We start from the raw sequence: 23,113 nt of genomic DNA, 5'->3' as shown, positions 1-23,113 counted from the left end.
CATGATAACAACTTAAAAGATACTTTCAGATACTTCATGATAAAAAAAGTGTGTAGAGAAAAGTTTAATCAGCCAAATTTTCTAATATAAAATTTAAAAAACCTCCAAACACTTCTAATTTTTAAATACAAATAGTTGATCAACTTAAAATGTGTCCAGAGTTAGGTACCCATCAGTCAAATTCTATCAGCTTGGTCTACACCGCAAAATATGCTTTAAAAATCACATTTGCATATCAAGCAGTACTATAAATATGCATTGTATTTTATGCATCAGCTGACTCCATTACACACATTTGCATGCTTTATTCATTAAAAAAAGTGAATGATAGCTATATTGTGACTTAATAGCACATAATATTAGTATTTTATTTCTAATAATTAGCATTTTAGCGTTACTATTTGACATCTCATTTTTCTTCTCAGCTCACCTTGAATTCTGACAGCCATTCTTCTACCACACCTCGTTCCGTTCCCAGCATTTTCTTACTTTTTTCCTTCTCTTACCTTTAGAAGAGAAAGAAAAAAAAGAGAGTCCYAGTAGCAAAACTTATTTTTGTAAAACTCTACAACAATGTAAAGCTGTTAACAAATTTCCAATAAACTTATGTAATATCGAACAATAGCAAACGCTGCATTTCTGACAAACAGTTGCACTTTCTATCCTAAACGATTTTCTTCAGGCACATTAATGGTGGTGGGGTGGGAGAGGAGGAAGGAAAAAGGAGGATTCAGAGCTTCAGGCCAAACAGTAGATTATTTAAGACAAACACACCATCCCATTCTTGTTCCCTTACCAAATATAGTACAAAGAAAAGACAAGCGGAGCAAAGTAAAGAGCATCATGGAAGAAATCATGTAATACACTGTAACAACAGTTCTAGATATGGCTCAAAGTAAAGCAGTCATAAAAAACAGTTATTAGAAATCATGACAGCGGAATTTTACTCCTTAAAGCTTGTTCTTGAAGAGTTTTGAAGCTGCAAAATGTAGGCATTCTAAATGCATGTTGAAATTTTCAGAAGAAAAAAAAAACTTGCAGCAATTTAGAAAACATTTGKTTTTTTTTCTATTTATATATATTGATCTTGTTCCAACAATTCCTTTCATTTTTACATAAGCATAATTCTCAAGCCAACAGGAACAATGTTTAAAACATAAGCACATAAGCTTGACTAAACAGTTTAAATCATTACAGGCATTAGGAAAGACAAAGGTTGAGTACGATTTTCTGATGCAAAGTTGAGAGATTTCTATGGTAAACATCTAAAGAATTGTACGAAACATATTTTAATACATAAAATGTCTAGAACTGAATCAGCAGAGTATAGAAGCTTTAAAATCATCTCCCCCAAAACATCTAACATACTAGAAATGATGCTATTGCAGATATCACAGACAATTCTGCRTGACTGAAGTTTTTAGAAAAAATAGCCCAATATGTTATTTTCAATCTTATTCTGATCATCACATACTTGCTATTATAGTTCTAGCACAAGGAGATAATTCCATGAAACTAGTCTGCTTGGTTTATTAGACTTTTCTCAAAAAGTTGCAACATTATTGGCTACAAAACATTGACTCACACATTAACTCCAAGATACTGTTCCAGAAATTAGATCACAACAACAATAAGCAACATACAAAATAGAAGGAAAATCTAAAAATATCTGTAATACAAATGAAAGCAGAATTTCCTCAACAAAACACTGTCATGTTACCTGTCACTTTAAAGCTATCTTTAAAATGATGATGTATCTCTCTGAAAATGTAAGAAAACAGTTGAGAATAAGTTGAGATGGGGAGAGAATGAAACCTCACTTCGATTAATGCAGGGAAACAAAGTTAAATCAGTGATTTTCATTCTAAAAGACTCTTTGCTTAAAAATACCCAGCAGAAATAATTTGACTGAACTGAATTATATTAACATATGCTAAAAGTATGTAAGATTTTAAAAAAGCAATGCCCATAAAATACCCAGTCTAAAGGATTTCTGATTTCATAATAATCCACAGAATGCCCAGGGATGACACTGTCAAATCACAGTCAGCAAGTTAAATGGCCATTACAGCAYGAATGAGCAAAAAAGCTCAGCTAAGAATATTTTATTAAGTCTTCTAAGTTTGCTTCACTTTTATCATTRGAACAACCCATAAAAAGCATAAGAGTCTTTATTCTAAGAGTTTCCTAAACACTTGGAATAACAAGCTAGTTAAATYTCAGGTTTCCACATGGATTAAGGGGATAAATATCCTAAGTATTTTTTTGTTTGCACATGGTTCTTGGTATATAAAACAAAAATTTCAACAACATTTCTACCTGGAAAATCTGGAAGAAATACAAACTGGAGCTTCTACATGGATTTAGCAGTTTACATCAAAGCTAGCATAAAGTACAAAGTTAGTATAAGCTTTAAAGATACTTACTAATATTTATTGACCCCTCCCTCCCCCAATTTAATTAACCTTTCTTAATAAATTTACACTGCTCTGAGAAAGCATTTGAAGACAATGTTTTAACAACTATATTTGCTATAAGAAAAACAATGTATGATGTAACACTCTCTTCTATTCTAAACCAACTGAAACTTCTCCCAAATTGTATCTAAATACAAAGTGTAGGATTACCCGTTTTATTTATTTAAAGACCCTACCACTTACCTCCTTAATCTTGGCTCTGCTGCTAGAAGAAAGAGTACTTTCCCTTGTTTAAAGGGTGCATTAAAACATGAGATGTTAAAACTCAGATTTTAAGAAAGAATACCAGCTATTAAGAGATTTGCCACAAACGGCAGGATGTACATATTCTGCTGATGTACAACAGTTGAAAAATTAAACATTGGACCTATACCATTTTTCCTGTAAGACAGGATGAATAGTAGTGAATTGGATATTTACACATTTATATTTTTATGGATCAGAAACATTTTTTGAAGGAAACAAAAGATTTAATATGACTGAGCAACCAGGGTATTTTGTCTTTCTGCTTGGCCTCAGTACAGGTTACCAATACTTGGAAGCCATTGAGGTCCCAAAAGATTTTAATCTGATGAAGTGAAACGAAGCAGTTGTCTGATGGTAGAGACTAAAGCCTATTTCTAACCCCATAAAGCTACAAAAAGTCAGGTGGGGCTAAAYGAGTTAGAGAATTTGGGACTAAACAACTTTATGAGAGGGACCAATAACAGTTTAACGTTCCATAGTAAACTCAAGCCTCCCCAAAAATATGTGGTTCTATTTTTCAAACAAACGCTCAAGTATTCATGTCTATAAGGAGTCACTTCATACCATGGTTAAGGTACATTAAGGTACACCAGTCACAACACTGCACCCAGTTCTATTCGTTCTGGGGACAAAAGTATTTGACTACTCCACATTTATCTTAAAAACACAAAAACCCTCCTTGCTCTCCATTAAAGTGCTTTAAAAATCAAAAGGTCTCTTCAAAATAGATTGCACTAGCACAGTAAGGTTCTCTTCTCAATTATTTTTACAGTTGATACTTATTTTTTAGAATTTATTTTTAAAAATAAAAGACATGACAAGCAGGTCTTTTAAGAGGCACTCTCAGAGAGCTAGTCATTCAGATTCAGTAATGATGCAGGGCAGTTAAGAWTCATCTACTCTGATACTACACCCATCATACAAACCACAAAAGTGGCTAGTTTGAAAATAAAAATTAGTTTTTAACTTTGCAGTAACAGTACTATGCAATTTCATTCAGGATATTAGCAAGAATATGTTCTAATTAAATTAGAGGCAGAAAAAAAAAGACAAAGAAAAGTGTTCCTGTGCCTCTTCTACAACAGCTTGTCTTATGCAGGAAAGCATACACACATGGGTGTGCTTGCATGAGACTGTGTGTAATGGGAAGAATACGAGAAAGAACAGTGTTCGGGAATAGCAACCGAAAACATCATCTATGGAGACCTGCATAGCTAACCAACAAAAAGGATGAAAAAAATGACCATGAACTGTAAGAAAGATGATGTCATTCTCTCAGCATACATAGTTCCCTTCCAGCCTTGTGTGCTGGATTATCTATTTAATCATCCTGTTTGTAAATGAAGAGTTCTCCCATAGCCTTTAGATTACTTTTAGAAGTGCATCTGTGACACGGTATACAAACACAAGGTTTTGATAGCTTATAAAAGAAAAGACTTTTACAAAAAAAGAAATTATCTTTTAATTATAATTTTATTAAATAGCTACAAACAAAAGAGAAGAGCTGAAAATATTATGGTTAACCCAAAAAGTAAAGACGATATGTTATAATTTAGGTCAGGCATAACGTCTGTATCATGAAAGATGAAGAAAACTATCATTGTCTGTGTATGTGCAATAGATGATGATTTTGGCTGCTTTCACTCTAAGTTGCATTTGAGCTAACAATTTCTTTAAACACTACAGTGCATTTCTAAACACAGGTTAAAACCATTATAGAGCTACATACAGGCAGTTTTAATGCATTTAATTCACACTGATGGCATTACTGACACAAATATTTTAATAGGGTTTTGCATTCACCATGTGCATTAAATAGCCTCCTTTCAACAGTTGTTTATGGTTCACAGTAAAGAGATTGAGCTAAAGCTCTTACCCTGAGCATAAGACGACTAAAAAAATAATCATAAGGAGATTGAAGCTGTGAGGTACTCAGATGGATTTAGCTTAGGCCTCCAACCTACTGCGGGGGGGGGGGGGGGGGGGGGGGAGAAGGGGGAAGAATAGCGTTATTAAAATTTTCCCTGCTTACAGTAATTTATTGCCTTACTCTTGGGAGTTTTGCTCTGATAGCCAACAGGTAAAAAGTTGGGAAAACTGTTGTTCAGATCTTACTGAGAGTATTCAAACACAGGCTAACATATGTTTTTTAGGTAATCATCCACAAGGAAAACAATTACAGAAAACTAATTTCATATGTCCAGCCCCTCTGGAATGACGAGAGTAGCACAGGTGCCACTTGTAAGTTCTAAACAATAACCTAGCCCACCTTTGTTAGCTAGAAGCAGAGCAGTTAATAGCAGCCTGAAAAAGGATAAACTGAGGAAACAATAAAATGTAAGAGCTTTTTGAGGTGATATTAGACATATTAATACAGTGACTGCTTCATTAAGATTCCAACAAAAGCTTATTTTTGACAGAGCTTGGAGTTGAACAGCTGCCTGAATGAAAACACAAAACAGAAAATCTGTGAAAGGACACTGTATTTTAAAAGATACTTTGGCCACTTTTTTWAAAAAAATTAAATAGTTATATAATAAATTATATTCAACAGAGCTGTCATATATTCTCAGATATCTTTACCACCTTTTTCCTAAAAACTACAAATACCTACTAACTACTTCAAAGTCCTTTTTTTTCCTCTCTCTCCCTCCCTCCCTTCAATATAACCATCTTTTTCTTAAGTTCTTTTAGTCTGGGGTGGTGACAGTAGAGAAAAAACTTCCACAACTAAATGACAAGATGAAGACTAGTACTATTATCTTTAAACCCACAAGCACTCATGCTGATTACCTTCTTAAAAGTAATGTCAAGAACATCTGAAGTGTCACTATTTGCAGAACTTTTTATAAAAATCGTAGGAAACAGGTTAAACATGAAGTGAAAACTGTTTTTTTTTCTCATTTTTGTTCTTGTAATTCTTCTTGTAATTTTGAAAATTACATCAGTTCAATTAGAAGTTGTGTTTTTGATATATGAATTACATTGTGAAGTCCCATGATAAAAGCCCTTCAAAAGGTCAGGTGGAATCACCTATTATGGTTTTAGAATGTCTTTGTTTTGATTTCTAAAGGAAAATTTGGATTTAAGAGCAGGTCAGAGTTTGTTAAAAGGAAAATGAAGTAAAATATGATATWTAAACTGTTGGGAAGCTGCAAGTTCAAGGTTACAGGACTACATGTAGCATTTAGCATAGCCCTTGGCAGCAAGTGATCAGGTAACTGCTTTCAGGGAATACAGGCTTTTGAAGGTAAGGATCTGCTTCAGATTTCTAAAGCATCTTTAAATATCCTAAAAATAATGCMGATTCAGAAATAACAATATTAGATTAATTTAAATTCAGGTAAGGAGTGACTTGTTTCAGCAGAAGAGCTGACAAATTTTTCTATAAAATAACACAACTAAATAAAATTCTGCAGACAAAAGTTTCCAAAGACATCTTTTTGTTAGACATTGAAAGTTCATGATCATCAGTCATTAGAATGAGACATAGATAATTTAAAGCATCACTGGACATGCTAACAGCAGAAGTTCATATTTAGTTCACTTTGCCTGAAATAAACATCATCTACAGAAATCTTCTTTACCTCTCTTTAAAGAAGTCAATTTTCTAAAGGAGGAAGAGGAGGAAGAATACAGTAGTTTTTCAGTCTGGAATGCATCTGTCAAGCCTTCAAATACTGCTCCGTTTTCTGAAAGATGAAAACAAACACTGATGATCACAAAGTACGGGGTAATGTGATAATGCATGTATGTATGTTTTTAACCTTACAAACTGAAGTTTATAAAAATACCAAAAACTTACCTAGGCCCTCCCGTAACAAAGCAATTTGCTATAAAAATACATCAACATTTTTAGCAGGGGAAAAGAAGGGAGAGGCCAGCTTCATGAAATCCTAAAGCAAGGCTTTGTCACTGGTGTGGAAAATCTTATTTATTAGTTGGGAATAGTACTGCAAAGACAGTAGAAGGGAACACTGAAGCACTGCTTCTTCAGAAGAACAGTGAAAGAAAGACACACAATGAATGAAAGCAGTAATACTTATATAAAATACAAGCTGAATGCATATTGTGACTTTGCAGAACGTGTTTCTTGAAAAAAAAAAAGTCCAAATGATAACAGGAACATATTAAAGAGTACTCCTTATAGAGCAAAAAATCTCAGTATAATTGCAAAAAACACTGCATATTGCACTAAAGCTCACATTTCACTGCAGGATCCCTTCATGTTGAGTGTGAGATAGAACACACACGTGAGCCAACTCTAAGTAAATCAGAGAATTTCAGTATCTAAAGACCCCTAATACAGAATTCAAGTATATGAACAATGCATCTATTCCATTCTGTACTGTTCAAGCAATTATTTTTTCCAGTTTAGATACTAAAAGGCCCCCTTTATCACCATGCTTATTACATATAGGTTAACAGGAGGTACTATTCTTTTCAGGTTAAACTGCAACTGAAAACTTTTACAACAAAATAGCATGCATCAAAGGATGCTCCCTGTGAATTTTCTGAAATCAACTCTTTTGAAAAAAGAGCAATTCCTTGGAGGAATCTTAAGTATTACACTTCTGAATGGATGAAATCCAAATCCTTTTCCTCCTTCCCTGACAATATTAAAAAAATTGAATAAAAAGAGAGAGAGAGACAGACAGACAGACAGAGATTACTTCCCTATAGGGGAGATTTTTAAACATACACAGGAGAACTGAAAAATAAAAGTAACTTTTTTTAAAAAGTAACTTACATCAGTTGTTACTTATAATTATTATATTCTCCCTTTAAGACATTATCTGAGTTTTGTAAAAGTTCATTCAGGACTTTTATAAGCTTCCAAGTTTTACAACATATTAGAAACAACTTTTTCATCCAGACATGGCATTTGACGTATCCTATTCTCGGAAAGTTATCTGTGGTCCCATCTAGCTCTAAATTGTTATGCTTGCTACCTCATAGTTCAATCATGTTTAATCTGCTACCCCTAGTCTCAAAATCAAAGATATAGATCCTGTAGGTGCATGAGGTGGGCCCTTCCAGGGCTGCGATAAGAAGTTGGATAGGGTTTGTTCTACATATGAACCTGACTTCTCTTGTCCCCTGAACCAGAACTACAGTTATAAACCAGCAAATCAGATGATGGAACATATACTTCTGTATTATGTTCCACTCTAAACAAATGGACTCGGCATAAACAGATCTGCACAGATCTGACAGCCAAATCAGGCCATATCTATTCAAAGTTTTACATTCACTCATCTGTTCACTCATAAACCAAAGCTGCAGGTTTTCTGGAATTAAATCGACGAAGCTATTACAAAATCATTACGTAACCTCATGATGGGGGAAGGTGAGGATTTGAACCATTCTACATACAGAAAGCAGTAACTGTCCTTAGCCAGGGGGCAAACATCAGTTTTCACATGTGGCCAAAACCCCCCGTTTCCCCCAACAYGATTACTTCAGCTTGTAAGATTCTGTTAAAATTCAGAGGCAAGCAGCTGCTCTCCTCCAACACTGTATAAGTCCCAAAAGACTGTATCATCTCCATATGAAGCTGGCTATGAAGAAACCTTTCAAGAGRGAATTCAGATTATGCTTTTTAAAAAGACTCTTTACACTCCGATGATCAGCAGCAAACAAAACCACAGCACAGCTCCAATAGCTTTCACCATCCTATGCACTTTTTGCATCACTGAGCACCAAATGCTATTACATATTTTAAGTAACAACATGTGTTCTTTGCCCTATAGCTCTAAAATTCAGAGCAAGCCTGCAATGAGAACACTAAATAAACTAACTATTGCAAAAATACAGAGCTCACAAGGCTATCAAGAATGTCATGCATCAAGTCAATCATTAGTTGTCTGATTTACAGAAAAGATGCAGTGATTTGGAATGAGAGAATACTACAAAAAAAGTGAAATCAATGAATTCGAACAATCAACAATTCTCCCAAGTCAAGATTTAGCCTGGCATATTTGAAAAAAAAATGCATAAACTTAAAGAATTGCAAGAGTGATTCAAAACTCTTACTGCAAATGTTATAAAGATTCTAATGTTCCTACTGCAGAAATGCAATAACATCAAGTATCCTAATGGCACAATACGTAAACTACCTCAGAAATTAACTCCTGGCCTTTGGAGTGGAAAGGTAAGTCACAAAGCACTGCAAATGGTTGAACATGCCAGTCTTTGCAAAATCCGTATACATAATCTTTGGCTGGTTCACACCCAGTGCAAATATCTTCACTTCCAGCATTGCACTTGACACGCACTGCTTAAGTGCCTTCTCTTATGAAAGTCTATCAAGCCTAACAAAATCCACTTACAGCTGTTCGTTTGTCAAACAAGTCAACTCACAAAGTTAAAAACTTCACCTGAGCTAGCACCAAAACCTGGGCACAATCGCAAATTACAGTTAAGTGCATATAACAGCTAACTAACACGAAAAAGGAGAAGTCCACCTTCTCTTCCAGTATCCCACATATTTCTGTTCCATGCTGGTGCCATGCATCAGACCTTCAAGCAAGCCCTGTTTAGGGACCTTGCCTCTCTTTCTCTTCCCCCCYGCCCCAGGTAGAAAACTATTCCAGCAATAAAAGATTTGTTTTCTGCAGTTTCTGAACTGCTTTCCAAAGAGTCTAACAAGTGACTGTGGGTACAACGGTAGGGGGAGGAACGCACAATTACATTTATCAAATCCAGTGCGAGTCAGCTACAGAACCAAAACCATAGTTGCGGCCTATAAAACCAGCCACCCTGAAAACAACCACTAAATAATATATCTTATGCTTTGTCCTTCAAGAACAGTACCAGAAACCAAACTCAGTGCACAGTATTTATTACATGTAACAAAGTAAAGTTTAACAGTTCTACTTTGAAGTTACAGGACATGAAAACAGAAGAGTTCAGCCTATGTGACATACTCTCCAAAAAATGCAAAGGATTAGATTGCGGAGCATCACACTACAGCCACCTTATGCTTATTCATCCCTGAAGGAAAGAACACTGTGTCTTACTTTATCTGTATTATTTATCTTAGGAGAACAAGCAAAAGGTTTTTACACAACAGATCTATTTGGGTCACCTCTGCGGTATGATCTACATATTTTCATTCAACAAAAATTCCACATTCTGCCTTGTGAAGTTGCTTATATTAATACAGCTAGTTTTTCTGACACTTTCAGAACATTTTTGACAAGTTGTAAATTGAACACCAATAATATGAACTGCATCCCAGAAGGAAAAGCATCTTATATAGATAAGGTGCCAGTCTTGCATCACATTTACAGAAACGTGTAAACACAACCATTTTGTTTGTCCAATGCTACATTTGCATTCTTCCTGGAACACTTTTTTTCAGATGTTAAAACTTGCTTTGCCCACATGATTTAGGAATGATGTAGGTAAGGAGCTCTGCTGTAACAATACAGAACTAGCCCACACCTGCTTATGCTAGGATTACTCTACTAGTCCGTCAGTTCAGAGGTAGGACAAAACATCCCTTCAAATTATCTGGATGGATTCTACAAGTTGTACTAACTGGCAAGTTACCCAGGACATGAATTTACAGCACAGTAACTCTGCACTGATGTACCGTGTGAACATTTCACGATGGCACAGCGAGGTCTTCACTTGGGCCCGGGGGCTGCACCTCCCTGCTGTTCTCACCTTCCAAGCTCCTGGGCTGCTCTAGCGATCACTCCCCTCCACCACGGCGGGCTCTGCGCCTGCCCACCAGCTGGCCTTTGCCACCAGCTAGAAAGGAACATGACAGGTAACATGATTCTCTATCTGACACACATGGACATACGCTGAGATTTTCACCTGAGCATCAGTAAAGAACGCCTCCTGCTTAGCACTAAACAGAACTTTGCAACGTCAAGCAGCCATATGGGTGTGTCTCTGAAGTAAACTGGTTCGACTGCATTAAATCCTCTGCATGTTTATTCAAAGTTGAAGTGGCCTCAACTAAAAGTATCAAATTTCATTTCCAGAGCGTTCGTGTGTCTTCCAACGCAAACAGAATGAAGGCAGTAAGATAGATTTCTCATTTTTAAAAAGGCTGGATTTGTTTCTACAATGGCTCAAAAGTTCTAATAATACGTAGTGACCATAACAACTAAACTATAATATAGTTATCAGTAACAGTAGTAACTAAATATATCCAAATATTTTGACAGATAGACTGATTTCTAAGATTCCTTAAATTCTGCACAAGCTAAAATGATGAAGATAGACAGATAGACTAAATTCACATTAAAGCACAGAACAGAAAAGTTGTAGTTGGGAACACTGTCATTTAATGTTAAAATCAAATACAGAAATACTGACTGAAATGCTTCCAAAAAAGCACTTAAAATAATAATAATAATCCTAAACTGAAGTTACATTTGTCATGAAATTGTAGAATGTAAGATGAAGCTATTCAATCATTATGTCTGAAATCTTTACTTTTAACATCAAAGCTACAACATTCTGTTCTCTAAACAAGCCAGTCTTGCATTGTACTTTTGCCAATTAGAGCTGAGATCTGAACAGAATTTTATCAAGTGAAAAACAGACTAGTTCATGCACTGGACAAATAAATAGAAAAGTATGAAACCACAGATTCACTCATGATACAGTAACAGCCTATATACTTAACAAATTAGCTTTCACTGAGACATATAGGATCACACTTTATGACTTTGAAAGTGCACTTACGACAGTTTTGGGGAGGTTAGACAAGCTAGAAAATGTGTATAAACCACAAGACAATGAAAATGAAGCTAGCACCAGACATGAAAAAGCATTCAATCAACTCTTCTCATTGGAGAGCACTTTTTCCACTTACATTGTAAAAATATACTAACAAAASTGAGAGAACAGATGTATGTATCACCTGCATGTTCTATAAACTTGTTCATCATAAATACATTGTTATTTATCATTCTGCACTTAAACCACTAACCAAGACCAATTTGGTGTTTCTACAGCAAAACAGTGACCCTAATAATCAGAGCCAATAGCACTGGCTATACAGAAATACCAAGCTATTATAGAGGAGACAAAAAAAAAGTACTATCAATCAGATATTAATAACTGGTGACATCTAAGAAGATATGACTATTCCACTTTTCTTAGATAATAGGAGTTTTTGATGGATTCAAAAAAAGGGTCAGGTTACATAAAAAGGACACGCATTTCAAAAACGAGTCCATTTTTGCTGTCATATAGTAGACATCACAATGCATGTAATGTAATTGCGTTCCAGCTGCACACTAAATAACAAAATTAAATATTTTTACCTCCAAGGCTATGGCAACAATACCTTTCAATTAGCATCTGTATTGGGGAAAATTTTCAAAGAGAAGAGCAAAGCTTCAAGATGCATGATCTCTCTCTAATGCCACATATGCAAGAGAACATTACTGGCTGAGAGTAGGCCTTCAGGAAAAAAAAAAAGAGAAAGAAATAAAGAAAAAAAAGAAAGAAAAAATCTCCTAAGAGGCTATTGTGCCTTAGTTGCTCAGTAAATAGCTGTATACAGCTTCATCCAGCTACTGTCAGGTTGTACAGTAGACAGTATTTTACAGCGATGGGTTCTGGTATGTTCTGCTTTCCACACCGGAAAAGAGATCAGCTCTTAGGCTAATACAAGTTGAATACAAGACTAGCCAATATCAGCTGAACTGCCAAACYGGAAATGTTCAAGCCTGGTCGTAGTGGGCACCATAATCTAAAAAGTTTATAAATTACTTCTTCTATTTACTAAAAAGAATATGTATTATTATAATAAATATATCACAAATACCATCTATCTTTCYATATAAATGTATCAGCCATATTTAATACACATTTTTATAACCTTTTTTTGATAAAGACATCAGAAATAAATTCAGAGACTGCTGCCAATAAACTAGAACCACAGCTTGGCTTTAGAGACAGAGACAAACATTCTGCCAGATGTCTCTTCGTTATAACAGCTCCACAGCATGAGGAAATACATTTCTACAAGTAAAAGAATTGACAAAGGCAGAAAGAAATAAAATATTCTCTGGACTATTACTAACTTACATCATTAGCTCAGGTCTTCTCTTTGATACGAAGGAAATGCTCTTCCAACTCCAGTTTTTAGTTAATTTAATTACAAGATGAAGCAGATATACGTTTCAGCTAAAAAAAAAAAAAAAAAGCTGAAGTATTTAGGATTCAGGTTGCCAGCCTTAACAGACAATCCTCAGTCAGGTAAAACACTTGGATAAAGCACCATTACTTCCAGTCCTGCTTTGACTCGCTTAACTAAAGCTTTACTTTTAGATCCTAGGGACAAAAAATATATCTGGAAATGATGGAAGAAAGCCTTATCCTAGTGAAGTCAAAGGCAATTGATAATACTCTTATTATAAATTATTATAAAAAAAATTTTTAATGCTACCCTACAGCGAGCTCCCATTTCTCATCACAAAGGTCCCATCAGTTTCAGCTGCTGCCAAAAAAAGGGACAAAGAAAAGATACTGCTCATCTCCTGTTCCAAAAAGCCTCCTCTAAATCATTTGAGCCCTGAACTATCTAAATTATCTTTTCACACGCCAGAAAGCTCTGCTGCCAAACCTTCCATCTTTCTACAATTATTACAATAAAGAATTACAAAATTGTGCTTTGCAGATACAAAACTCTGGTGGCATGCTGAAAGCCAAATAATTAGTATGAACAAAAATACAAAACTGAAAAGAGACATATTATAATAGTGAGAGTGTTTAAGAACTGCAAAGAAAAAAATCACAAAGTGAGAAGAAAAACACTATTTTTGCTTCAGCTATTTTACATTGAGACTCGATTGACTTCATTCTATTATAATAGAATTAAATAAGCCATTTATAAAGCTGACACATTTTCACCGTATTTTACAGCATAGTTGTAGAAAGCTACAGAAGTCAGGTGGCTTATCAGCAGTTCAGCCTCACAGAGTCTAAAGACCTGAATGAAGCAGAGCCATACTTTGTACACTTGCAGCCAACTTGCGCCTATGAGTTTATGCAGTGAATAAAGCAGAAAAGAGTTAAGATTATCTAAGAGGATAGGGAAGGAGACATTTATCTTGAAACTGTCCTTGATGAAAAGAAAATACTCCTCTACTTTACTTAACAGGATTTTGGAATCAACAATATAATAAAGGAATTATCCTCCAGTCTCAAATATAGCAGCATACACGATAATTATTCTATTATAAAGACCTGACATACTAAAAAAAGAAAAAGACAAAAAATATATACGCAGATTAGCCATAGAAATGTTACCTTATACATTCTCTTAGCATCAGTTTCCTTAGAAACAACTTCATGCAGTCATCCTACACTAAACCTGAAACACTCTCTTGTCAAGATCCTGTGTGATAACCCATCCTACACTAAACAATACAGGCTTTCTCTCCCTTTGCATCAGTTCACATGTAATAATTCTTCCTATGCTAGTTTGTCTGCAACTCATGAATTTCCTCACCTACGAAAACACTTCCATGCAAATTACTTTCCATGTAACCCTACCACTCCCAAACGACTTGGCTCACCGTTTTGGTTCATGAAGTAAATTAGGTCTACAAAGATAGGAAGTGCGTAGTGAGATGTAGCCTAAAAAAAAGCTAACAGCAAACTAACACTTGTGAAACTGCAGTTAAGGGACACTCAGTGCTAAGTGCGAAAAAGGAACAGGCACTAACTACAAGAAATCTTGAAACAGAATTTTTATGAGAGGGAAAAAAAAAAAAAAAGATGACTTTAGAAGAGGACTGCAAACATCTATACTGAGAAAACTCACAATCTCTCCTGCAAAGGAGAAACACGCACAGGGACAAACAGTTCTAGAAACACRAACTCTAAATTCTAAATAGCTTCCCTTTTTCAAGCATTAATATCCTCACATGATACAAACCAAAGTCTATTATATCATGAAATTAACCATCAAAATTGAAATGCTCCATTTCAGACGATTAAAATACCAATGTATAGTTATCCCTATACTATCTGCGACCCACTACAATTCACCAGAACTAGAATTTAGGTTATATATTCAAGAATTAATTTACCTATCTTTCTTTCCTCTACCTTGAGTACTACCAAAGAGATCTGACTTAAAGGATCCTCTGCCAATCTCTACACCAGAAGAAATGAAATCTCTCATTCTAATCTTTCCAGCTTCCAGCTAGTAAAGCCTTCAGCACCAGGAAATAGATAATGAGTAAATGAAGCTGATGTGTCAAATTCTTCCCACTCATACATTTATTTACACATACCCACAAGCTCTTAAATAACTGAGTATTTCATATTTATTTCAACTATAGTAATATGGCATAATATTAGATATTTTACTATTTCATTAAAAATACAAAATCCAACACTCGGTTTCAAAATGCCAGAGTTAAAGGTCTGTGAGCATTAGGATATTATTCTTTTTTGAATGATCACATACTATTTAATACCTGTGACACTAATGCATCATTCATGTTTAGGAGGTATGATTTCTCAAGGATAAAAATCAATTCTGATTGACATTCTGGCTTCGCTTTTCCAATACAATTCCCTAGACTTCAAAAGGCAAACTGATCAACAAATATAATCATGTGAAACATCACTGATCCTCAAACTAGTCATCAAGAAGGCATAACCTGTAGAACGGTACCAATCTCCTCCACTTGACCTAAGGGACTATATGAGGCAATCAAGCCCTGAACACAGAAACTCTGAGGAGGAGCTAAGGCACACACTGGCTGCTTGCTGTACATGGATATGTGCTTAAGTAGCATGTAGCATGAAGAGTCCAGAAACCTCAGATCTACTTCAGGTTACAGAGTGAAAATTGCTCAGACAATAGCCTTCTTTACTGTTTCCAACTGCAATTTTCAGGAAACAGTCTTCCCCTACGTAATGCATCACAGCATTATTTCAGGATCAGTAACTTTCAATCTTACAGTTGTTTTCTGAAAATTAGAGTGGGAGGGTTTAAGAACTGCATAGAAAAATTCATAAAATGAGAAGAAAAACACTATTTTCGCTTCAGCTATTTTGCATTGAGGCTAGCTTGACCTCATTTTGAGTCAAATCTCCAAATACAAGACGACATACTTCTGACTATCTTAATTCTATATAGCACATAGATCCATTCAAGCTACCTTAAAATTTGCTATCCACGTAACTGACCTAACTGATTAAGATGGCTGTCCTGCACAAATTTATGCTCATGAGTAACCCTATTAACTTCAGTGGGACTCCTCTAAAGGAAAAAGTTACATGTGTCTTTGGTGAGGTCTCTTTCCYCTCCATGAAAAAAGGGCAAAGAAACAGTGCCTCTAAAGAAAGTGCAACCAATTTTAATCACCATATTACTAGAACCATTCATGAAATTCTGAAATCAAGCTTACTAAAATTAGCATTCTGTGGCCTACCACATGGAATTATATGTTACTTCTCCGTGAAATAACTTTATCAGAACTAAAACATCAGTAAATGTAAACTGGTGTAAGATCTACATCAGTTTCCCATTTGTTTTTGGTACAAGTTTAATTATTAACCTTCACTGTTGAATAGTTAAACACAATGCATATTGTTTACACAGTCGTTATTCTTCTACTGTTAAACCAATATTAGAACAGAATAAAGACTGATCAGCTGCAAAACACTAGGGACTACTAAATATTTTAGTATTAAATATTTTTTTTTAATAGTGAGGAACCCTAAGTTACTTAAGTAACTGTCAGGGTTTGTTTTTATCTCTGAAACTGAAATCCTTCTCTCTGGGAAAAATTCTGCATACAACTTCTTTAAGAATGCAACCTAAACACAGCAAAAGCAATTTGTCTAAAATCAATTAACCAGATCTTTTATGCATCCTGTTAAGCAAGACTTTCCACAACAGTTCTTATTTATTGCTGTAAATCTGTAAAGCTACAGATCATGACAAAAATAGTCTTCCATAGGCTTTCCTGAAAAAAATAAATAATAAWAATAATAATAAWAAAAAAGGGTTAAGGGCATACTGCTATTTATCATGCATGTTTTCTAATCACAGACTGAACAATTTATAAGTATTTGTTAGATATTTAAAAGTTGACCATCTTTTACAGCTCTCATTCTGACAGTAGGAGTCTTYCAAGATTACAAGAAATTAGAGGTTTAACAGGCAGCACTGAAAACTCATGCAGCTAGCTTCATGGGTGCTCTTCCTTCAGTTTGTTTGGTGTGGAAAGAAGAATGGAATTTATTTAAATGGAGTCAGTGTACAATATTCTAGGTTTACAAATGTATTTTCTCACACCCCAAAAAACAAAAGCAGAAATTCTCACTGAGAACTTAGTGTTCTGAACTACAGCCATTTTTTACATAACCTCACCCATACACAGAAAAAATGTAGGGTTTTGTTTATAACACTGAAAAGTTGTCCTGCTAAGAATAATCTTCAAAGGCTGTTGGAAGAACTGTTTTTTCTTCCCTCAGGTCTCCTAAGGAAAACTTACCTTTGGAACGATACCAAAGACGGCCTTATATACAAATCTGTCAAAGAGTTATACTACTAGTTTTTGCAACCTTAATCAGAAGGGTCTTCTCTAGCAAATTCTATACATTACCTCTACTTGAAACAGAAATAGGTCCACGTGAAATAGATTCAATATCTGTGTTTTCCTTATTTTTTCCAGGTAAGTCACATTGCCCAGTCTTTTATATATATATGTGTGTGTGTGTGTATATATGTATGTATATATATATATATATATACATACATATATGTATGTATACACACACACACACACACACACAAATATATATTTTATTAAGTATATTGGGACTGTAGTAAGTACAGACCATCCTCTTCAAACTCATAAGCAAAAAGTTTTAATCAAAGCCCCAGATTAACTAAGCAGCCTTTTAAATGTGTCATTGTTGTTTCTCCATGCAATTGTGGTGATAGGAAGCAGCAGTATTGCCTGAAGTGCAGGCATCAGGCATCTCTGAGATTCTGAGGTTATACATTTTTTGTATGAGTTATTATGCTTATCTAAAAGAGCATGCTCACAAAGCATATGCAGGTAGCCTTTTGAGAACAATTCAGATATAGAGAAGGTTTAGGAATACAGAGGTTATTAGCATGCACAGCATGCTAATTATTGGCAGACATGCACAGCACATGCATGCACAGCATAGAGTAACCTTTGGAGAAGCATGGTTGATCAGGCACCTACAAATCACACAGACAATCGAAATGCGACTATTTATGTACGTGAAAAAAAATGTTCTGAACAAAATACAAATCCAGACCTCACACCCTGGTACTTGGAATTGTGTGCAAGATTTGCATTTAAGATAGTTCTAAAATAATTATTTGCAGTTACCAAAGAGCAGCAGGAGTTTAATACTTGGGAAGAAAAAAGAATCCAAAGTTCCGAGGCTGTTTGTCTTACCTGCCAGCTCTCCAATTGGTCTATAAAAAAGACTTCTGYAACTACATTTTTATGATTTTGTTTCCTGATCCGTTCCATCTGTTTCACTTGATTAATTAAGAACAAGAAATAAAATCCTAACTTCAAACATTTTTATATAGTAATAAGAAAGGGAAAAGAATAAGCACTATAAATACCTTTTAATTTTTCATAGATGCAAGTCATAAGCATAAATATACAGAATTGACTAATGGCAACAGTAAGCATTTCAGAAAACTACAAAGTCTGCACTCAGGGAAACAAACATCACAATCTTATGAGTCTATTCAAAGTTAACACACATTAATGTAGAATGCCACAGTATGTAACAGAAATAGCAATAAAGTAACTATTACTACTGGAATTTTGCATAAAGACAGAAGAAGCAGAAAAAATGTTTTTGTCCATCAAAATATATCTATTGGAATATGAATTTGAAATACCTCAAAACTTTCCAAAGCTGAACATTCTTTAAATTACACATTTCCTAATTAAGTTGAGAAAGCTGTTCACTTGAAATCTGTTCCTTCCTTTCTTCCAACTTACAGAATATCAAAAACATCAATACCAAAATAAGCTATCAGATTCAATCTCTGGAAGGTTACAATCATGGGAATAGAAACAGGCAGCTGACTGTCACATCCACAAACACCTCCACCAACCAAATGTAGTAAAGTCCCTACAAAAAGTTCCAGTAAAATGACAAGCAGTAGTGCTAAAGAAGCTCTTTCCCAGTAGCTGGCAACAACCCAGCATGGCATCATCATTGACCAACAGATTATTTTAAAGCTTTCCACAGCACTCTTGAAACCCTAATGCATTAAATGAAATTAGCATCTAGGAGGATCATCTCCAGTTAAGCTTCCCTGAACAAATTTATTCTTCATTCATCCTCTTCTCCTCCTTCAAACATTCTTCACTCACATCAAGCCTGTGTTCCATCTTTAGCACATACCAATATCCACAACGCTGAGAAAACAGGGGCAGAGGGGACAAACAAACAAAAAAAACCTTTGCACATTAAGTATACATTGCCCAATAAAGGCAAGTAGGAAAAAAAACAAACAAACAAACCAAAAACCATGCACTTCCTCACTGATCACGATCAGCACAACACTTGATTACTCAGTTAGCATTGGTTACCGACCCCTAACTAGGTACAGAATCCATCCACAGACTTTAACCCCATTTGGAATTTGCACACAACAAATGTGAAATTGCATAGTTGCACATTTMATTCTGCTGTAGCATCATGAGTTTTATTCAAGTATTGAGGTAGCTAGAAAAAGGACAGAATTACAAATAAAGTTAACATATAAACTTTAATAGGGAATATATTGGAGAATCTCCAACTGTTCTTCTAAAAATTACAGAATTTAAATTTGGGCTCACTTGATGAATTAAAAACTAGATGTAAAACACTCTCTCTTTAACTGGAGTTAAAATATTAAAGTAGTGCAATATTTTTAGTTTTTCATGTAAATTGTAAAAATTAATTGTTAAAAAWTACAGTAGAACTGTAGTAAACTGAAAAGATTTAACATTCACAAAGAGGGAAAGAGAAAAGCACTATATGCCTCAAGAGTCTGATGCAGTAACTCCTACAACAGRAGATTCATGCATAATGCAGCCTCTGTGTAAATTAAACACACAAAAGTCTCAAAAATATTTTCTCTTTTCTGCTGGCTGAAGTGACTGTAACAATCCAACAAAGTTTCATTTTTGTAAGTATAAAGAGTGACTGCATAAGTAGTTTTACAATTGATGTAGATGCAAAAAAATAAGGTAGATATTTTGTGACTGCAACAGTTACTGTCACTAGGAGTACTGTACATCTTAAAGAACTAGTTTCATATTCATGGTTCACTCAACATCTGCACATGTACAACTGCATCTCAATTCTCCAACTCCTTCTTTAGAGATGCATGGACTGTAAGCCCAGGCTGGTAGCTGAGCTGTTTAAATTCCAGCAATCAGTTGAACAACCTGGGCAAATATTCAGTTCAAATTACTTTACAATTTTGTACATGCTGTCTCAAGTTCCAACACTGGTTATGGTGAGGCGATAAAGGAAATCTTGTTCTCTCCTTACGCCAGGAAATGAACCCTCAGATAAAAGTAAAAACTTTTCTTCTCCCACAGGATAATCAGAGACTTCTCAGTCTCTCCTGGTGTTTACAGTCACCTGACTGAATACAAAGTTGAAGAGTCACAGCAGAGGAAATAAGCCTTGGCAGGTGCACAGATTTAAACAGACAGAAAAGGTAGCAGCATGCTTCTAGCCATTCAGCTGACTGGGGGGATCCTGAAGTGCACRTGACAGTTCCAATTTAATGGAAGAGTGGCAGAAGTAGTATAGAAGATCCATGAAATTAAACAGCACAGAAACATAGCTTATGAATGCTTACCTGGAACACTGACTCATTTAAACTATTGCTTTTCTTCCCTGGTTCCAGTTACCCTCCACCCCAGCATGCCCATTCTACTTGTATTTCCATAGGTAACAGTTGATTGTTTAAGAGATTTTCACCAAGTCGTTGCTACTCTAACATGTCAAGATTTGTGTTGCAATCTGTTTTGATTAACATGAAGCCTAATAAAAACAGCATCTCATTCTATGATCTCCTCAAGAAATTACAACAAATATAGTGTAATAACTTCCAAAACTTTGTAGTGTCAGTATCTGAAACTACAGTTACACAGATGAACATTAGCATGATGGTTTGTCAGCTATACAATTACCAAATACAATGGACACACGATCAAGTCTACAACTTTGTGACAGCCCAACAGTTTTGCCTAAGACTTGATCTAGACTCTAAACAAGGAAAAAAAGAAAAAAAAAAAGGCAACATTGCTCATGAGAAACTAGCCATTTTTCCATTCTACATCTAAACTCCCCCTTGCTCTTCTCTAACATTTCTGTATCTAGCTCATATCTGTACAGTGTTCCAATTCAGTGGAACAACATCTTAAAAGCGCAATGGAAAGTTTTCCACTGTCATATACAGAGAAATATGATCTTTTCTAGGATAAATCTTTCATCAGCATGCCTGACGCTTCTATGTCAAAGGGCTCATTATTACTAATAAACTCCTCAATCTGAAATCYCCTTTAATGTAATTTCATTGAAGTGAATGGACTTTAATGAACCATTTGTCTATCAATTGTGGTTATTAGTATTTTAAGAGTTCGAAAAAATACTCTCACTTCCTGACTATTACACTATTACATTCTACAAAGAAAGACTAGTGCTATCAGGACTAAACTCAAACCACAAACACATGCATTAGTTTCATCTTCTGAAGTTCAGTTTCACACATGTTCAGCAAAGTAATATGGTTAGAACAGAAGCCTGGAGATTTAGAGCGAAGATTTAATCTCACAGAAGTCAGTTATAAGTCTACCATTGACTTCAGCAGTGCTAGAAGCATGAGGAACTTTCATCTGCAAAATCTGGGTAACAGATAACCATACCTATTAAGCAATTTGACATCTCTCATAAGGTATATGCAAGGTATTAAGACCACTACAACTGCAGCACATCAGATGCAAATCCAGTGCAATACTATTACTCTCTCTTTCCATGAAAGAAACCCCACTGACAATAATACATCAGAAAAAGTCTTCTTCACTATATTCATTTAATCTGCAATTAACAAAAAAGGTATGAAAAAAAGAATGACTACTGAAAGCAAACATCTATTTAAAAGCAAGAGTTCATGGCTTGTAGCCTCATCCTTGCGCAGACTGTCTTCAAAGGAGTCACTTGTCATAGAAACCAGAATACAGCAAACAAAGGTCAAACAACAAAAAAAAATAGAAAAAAAAAAAAAAAAAAAAAAAAAAAAAAAAAAAAAAAAAAAAAAAAAAAAAAACCCTAAACTGCACAAATAATATTTGTAACAACTAATATATGCATGCATAATAGTGCCCAGTATCCTGCTCCCCACAGAATAAAGAACAGTTCTATCCAGATGCTGCTCCTGTAATTATAGCAATTGATTGTGAGCACAGCAAATACCTAACAAATGAACAGCTATTTTTCCATTTCTTTGCCTGCAGCAATAACCAATTTTAAATTACTGTTTTCACAACCCCTTCAGTTCCTAAGATTAGACCAAAATTGTCCCAGAGATCAGAAATCCTTTATCATCAGTCTGAATTATATATGCAGAGCCTGCGCCCAATGTTTCTGTGCACTTTGTGTTGTCTGCCCAAAAACAAGCAGGAAGACAAAGAGAAAATGATCATAAACATATCTGTCCATGCAATGACTCATTAATCAAAAGATACCTAGTAAGTCTGCCAGCCTTAACATTATTTTAGTAAAGACATTGATATCTTTTCCAACAGAGTTGATTATTTTTTTTCCCTGAATATTCATGGCTAGCTTCTTATGGATTTTGGCTGACTGTATCAATGTGGAGTTCAAATTCTTTTCTTAATACCAAGTTGTTATTTGGTCTTAATTTCAACAAGGTTTTTGCCAAGGCAAAATATATCTGAATGTGTAATTTAACAATAGTTCAGGTAATCAAAACAAAACAGAGAAGCTGACCTGCAAATTCAAACCCCATCATGTTAAGTATCTCAAAGTGAATTTTCATTCTTTGCTAAATATGAGAGTTTCTCTAAAGTCCTACTTTGACAGCATGCACTAGGATGTCTGATGACTTGCTCGCTGCAGCCCCCTCTATAACTAAATTTATATAAAAGCCTCCTACTTTCTAAAACACGTCTCAGCTAGAAGGTCACAGACCTCCTATGTTCAGCATCATGATGTTGCTAAGACAAAGTCTAACGCAAACGGTGGACTTATCAGTACAGCTTACATATGGGACACAAGGGTTGTAGGATGTCAGATCCTCAAAGACAATGTTTAAAACTAAACAGACAAATAAATAAAAAAAGATCCCCAAACCTAACAGTTTC

At 35.0% G+C, this 23,113-nt stretch overlaps 1 protein-coding gene across 8 annotated transcripts in view; it reads right to left on the bottom strand.

The window, feature by feature from the left end:
* The window catches only part of HYCC2 (hyccin PI4KA lipid kinase complex subunit 2), a 66,101-nt gene that overhangs the window by 35,718 nt on the left and 7,270 nt on the right, over positions 1-23,113 (bottom strand). For 6 of the 8 annotated variants that reach the window (XR_014895154.1, XM_085299434.1, XM_085299441.1 and 3 more), the window contains exons 3-4: positions 6,311-6,415; positions 431-506 (exon numbers count right to left, since the gene is read on the bottom strand). Coding sequence is in view for 7 of the 8 variants with exons in the window: in XM_085299434.1 (XP_085155560.1) it covers positions 431-481 (51 nt within the window). In the remaining variant the exon portion in view is untranslated. Of the gene's footprint in view, positions 1-430; positions 507-1,720; positions 1,735-6,310; positions 6,416-12,785; positions 12,873-23,113 lie in introns of those variants that run through there. The other 2 variants (XM_085299436.1, XM_085299438.1) reach the window with 2 other exon arrangements.

The sequence above is a fragment of the Rhea americana genome, unplaced genomic scaffold (assembly GCF_003343005.1).
Source record: "Rhea americana isolate MKP2758 unplaced genomic scaffold, rheAme1 scaffold_15, whole genome shotgun sequence".
In the NCBI taxonomy this organism is placed as follows: domain Eukaryota; kingdom Metazoa; phylum Chordata; class Aves; order Rheiformes; family Rheidae; genus Rhea; species Rhea americana.
The sequence above is the reverse complement of the archived record's forward strand: the minus strand, read 5'-3'. Positions and strand labels throughout refer to the sequence as shown.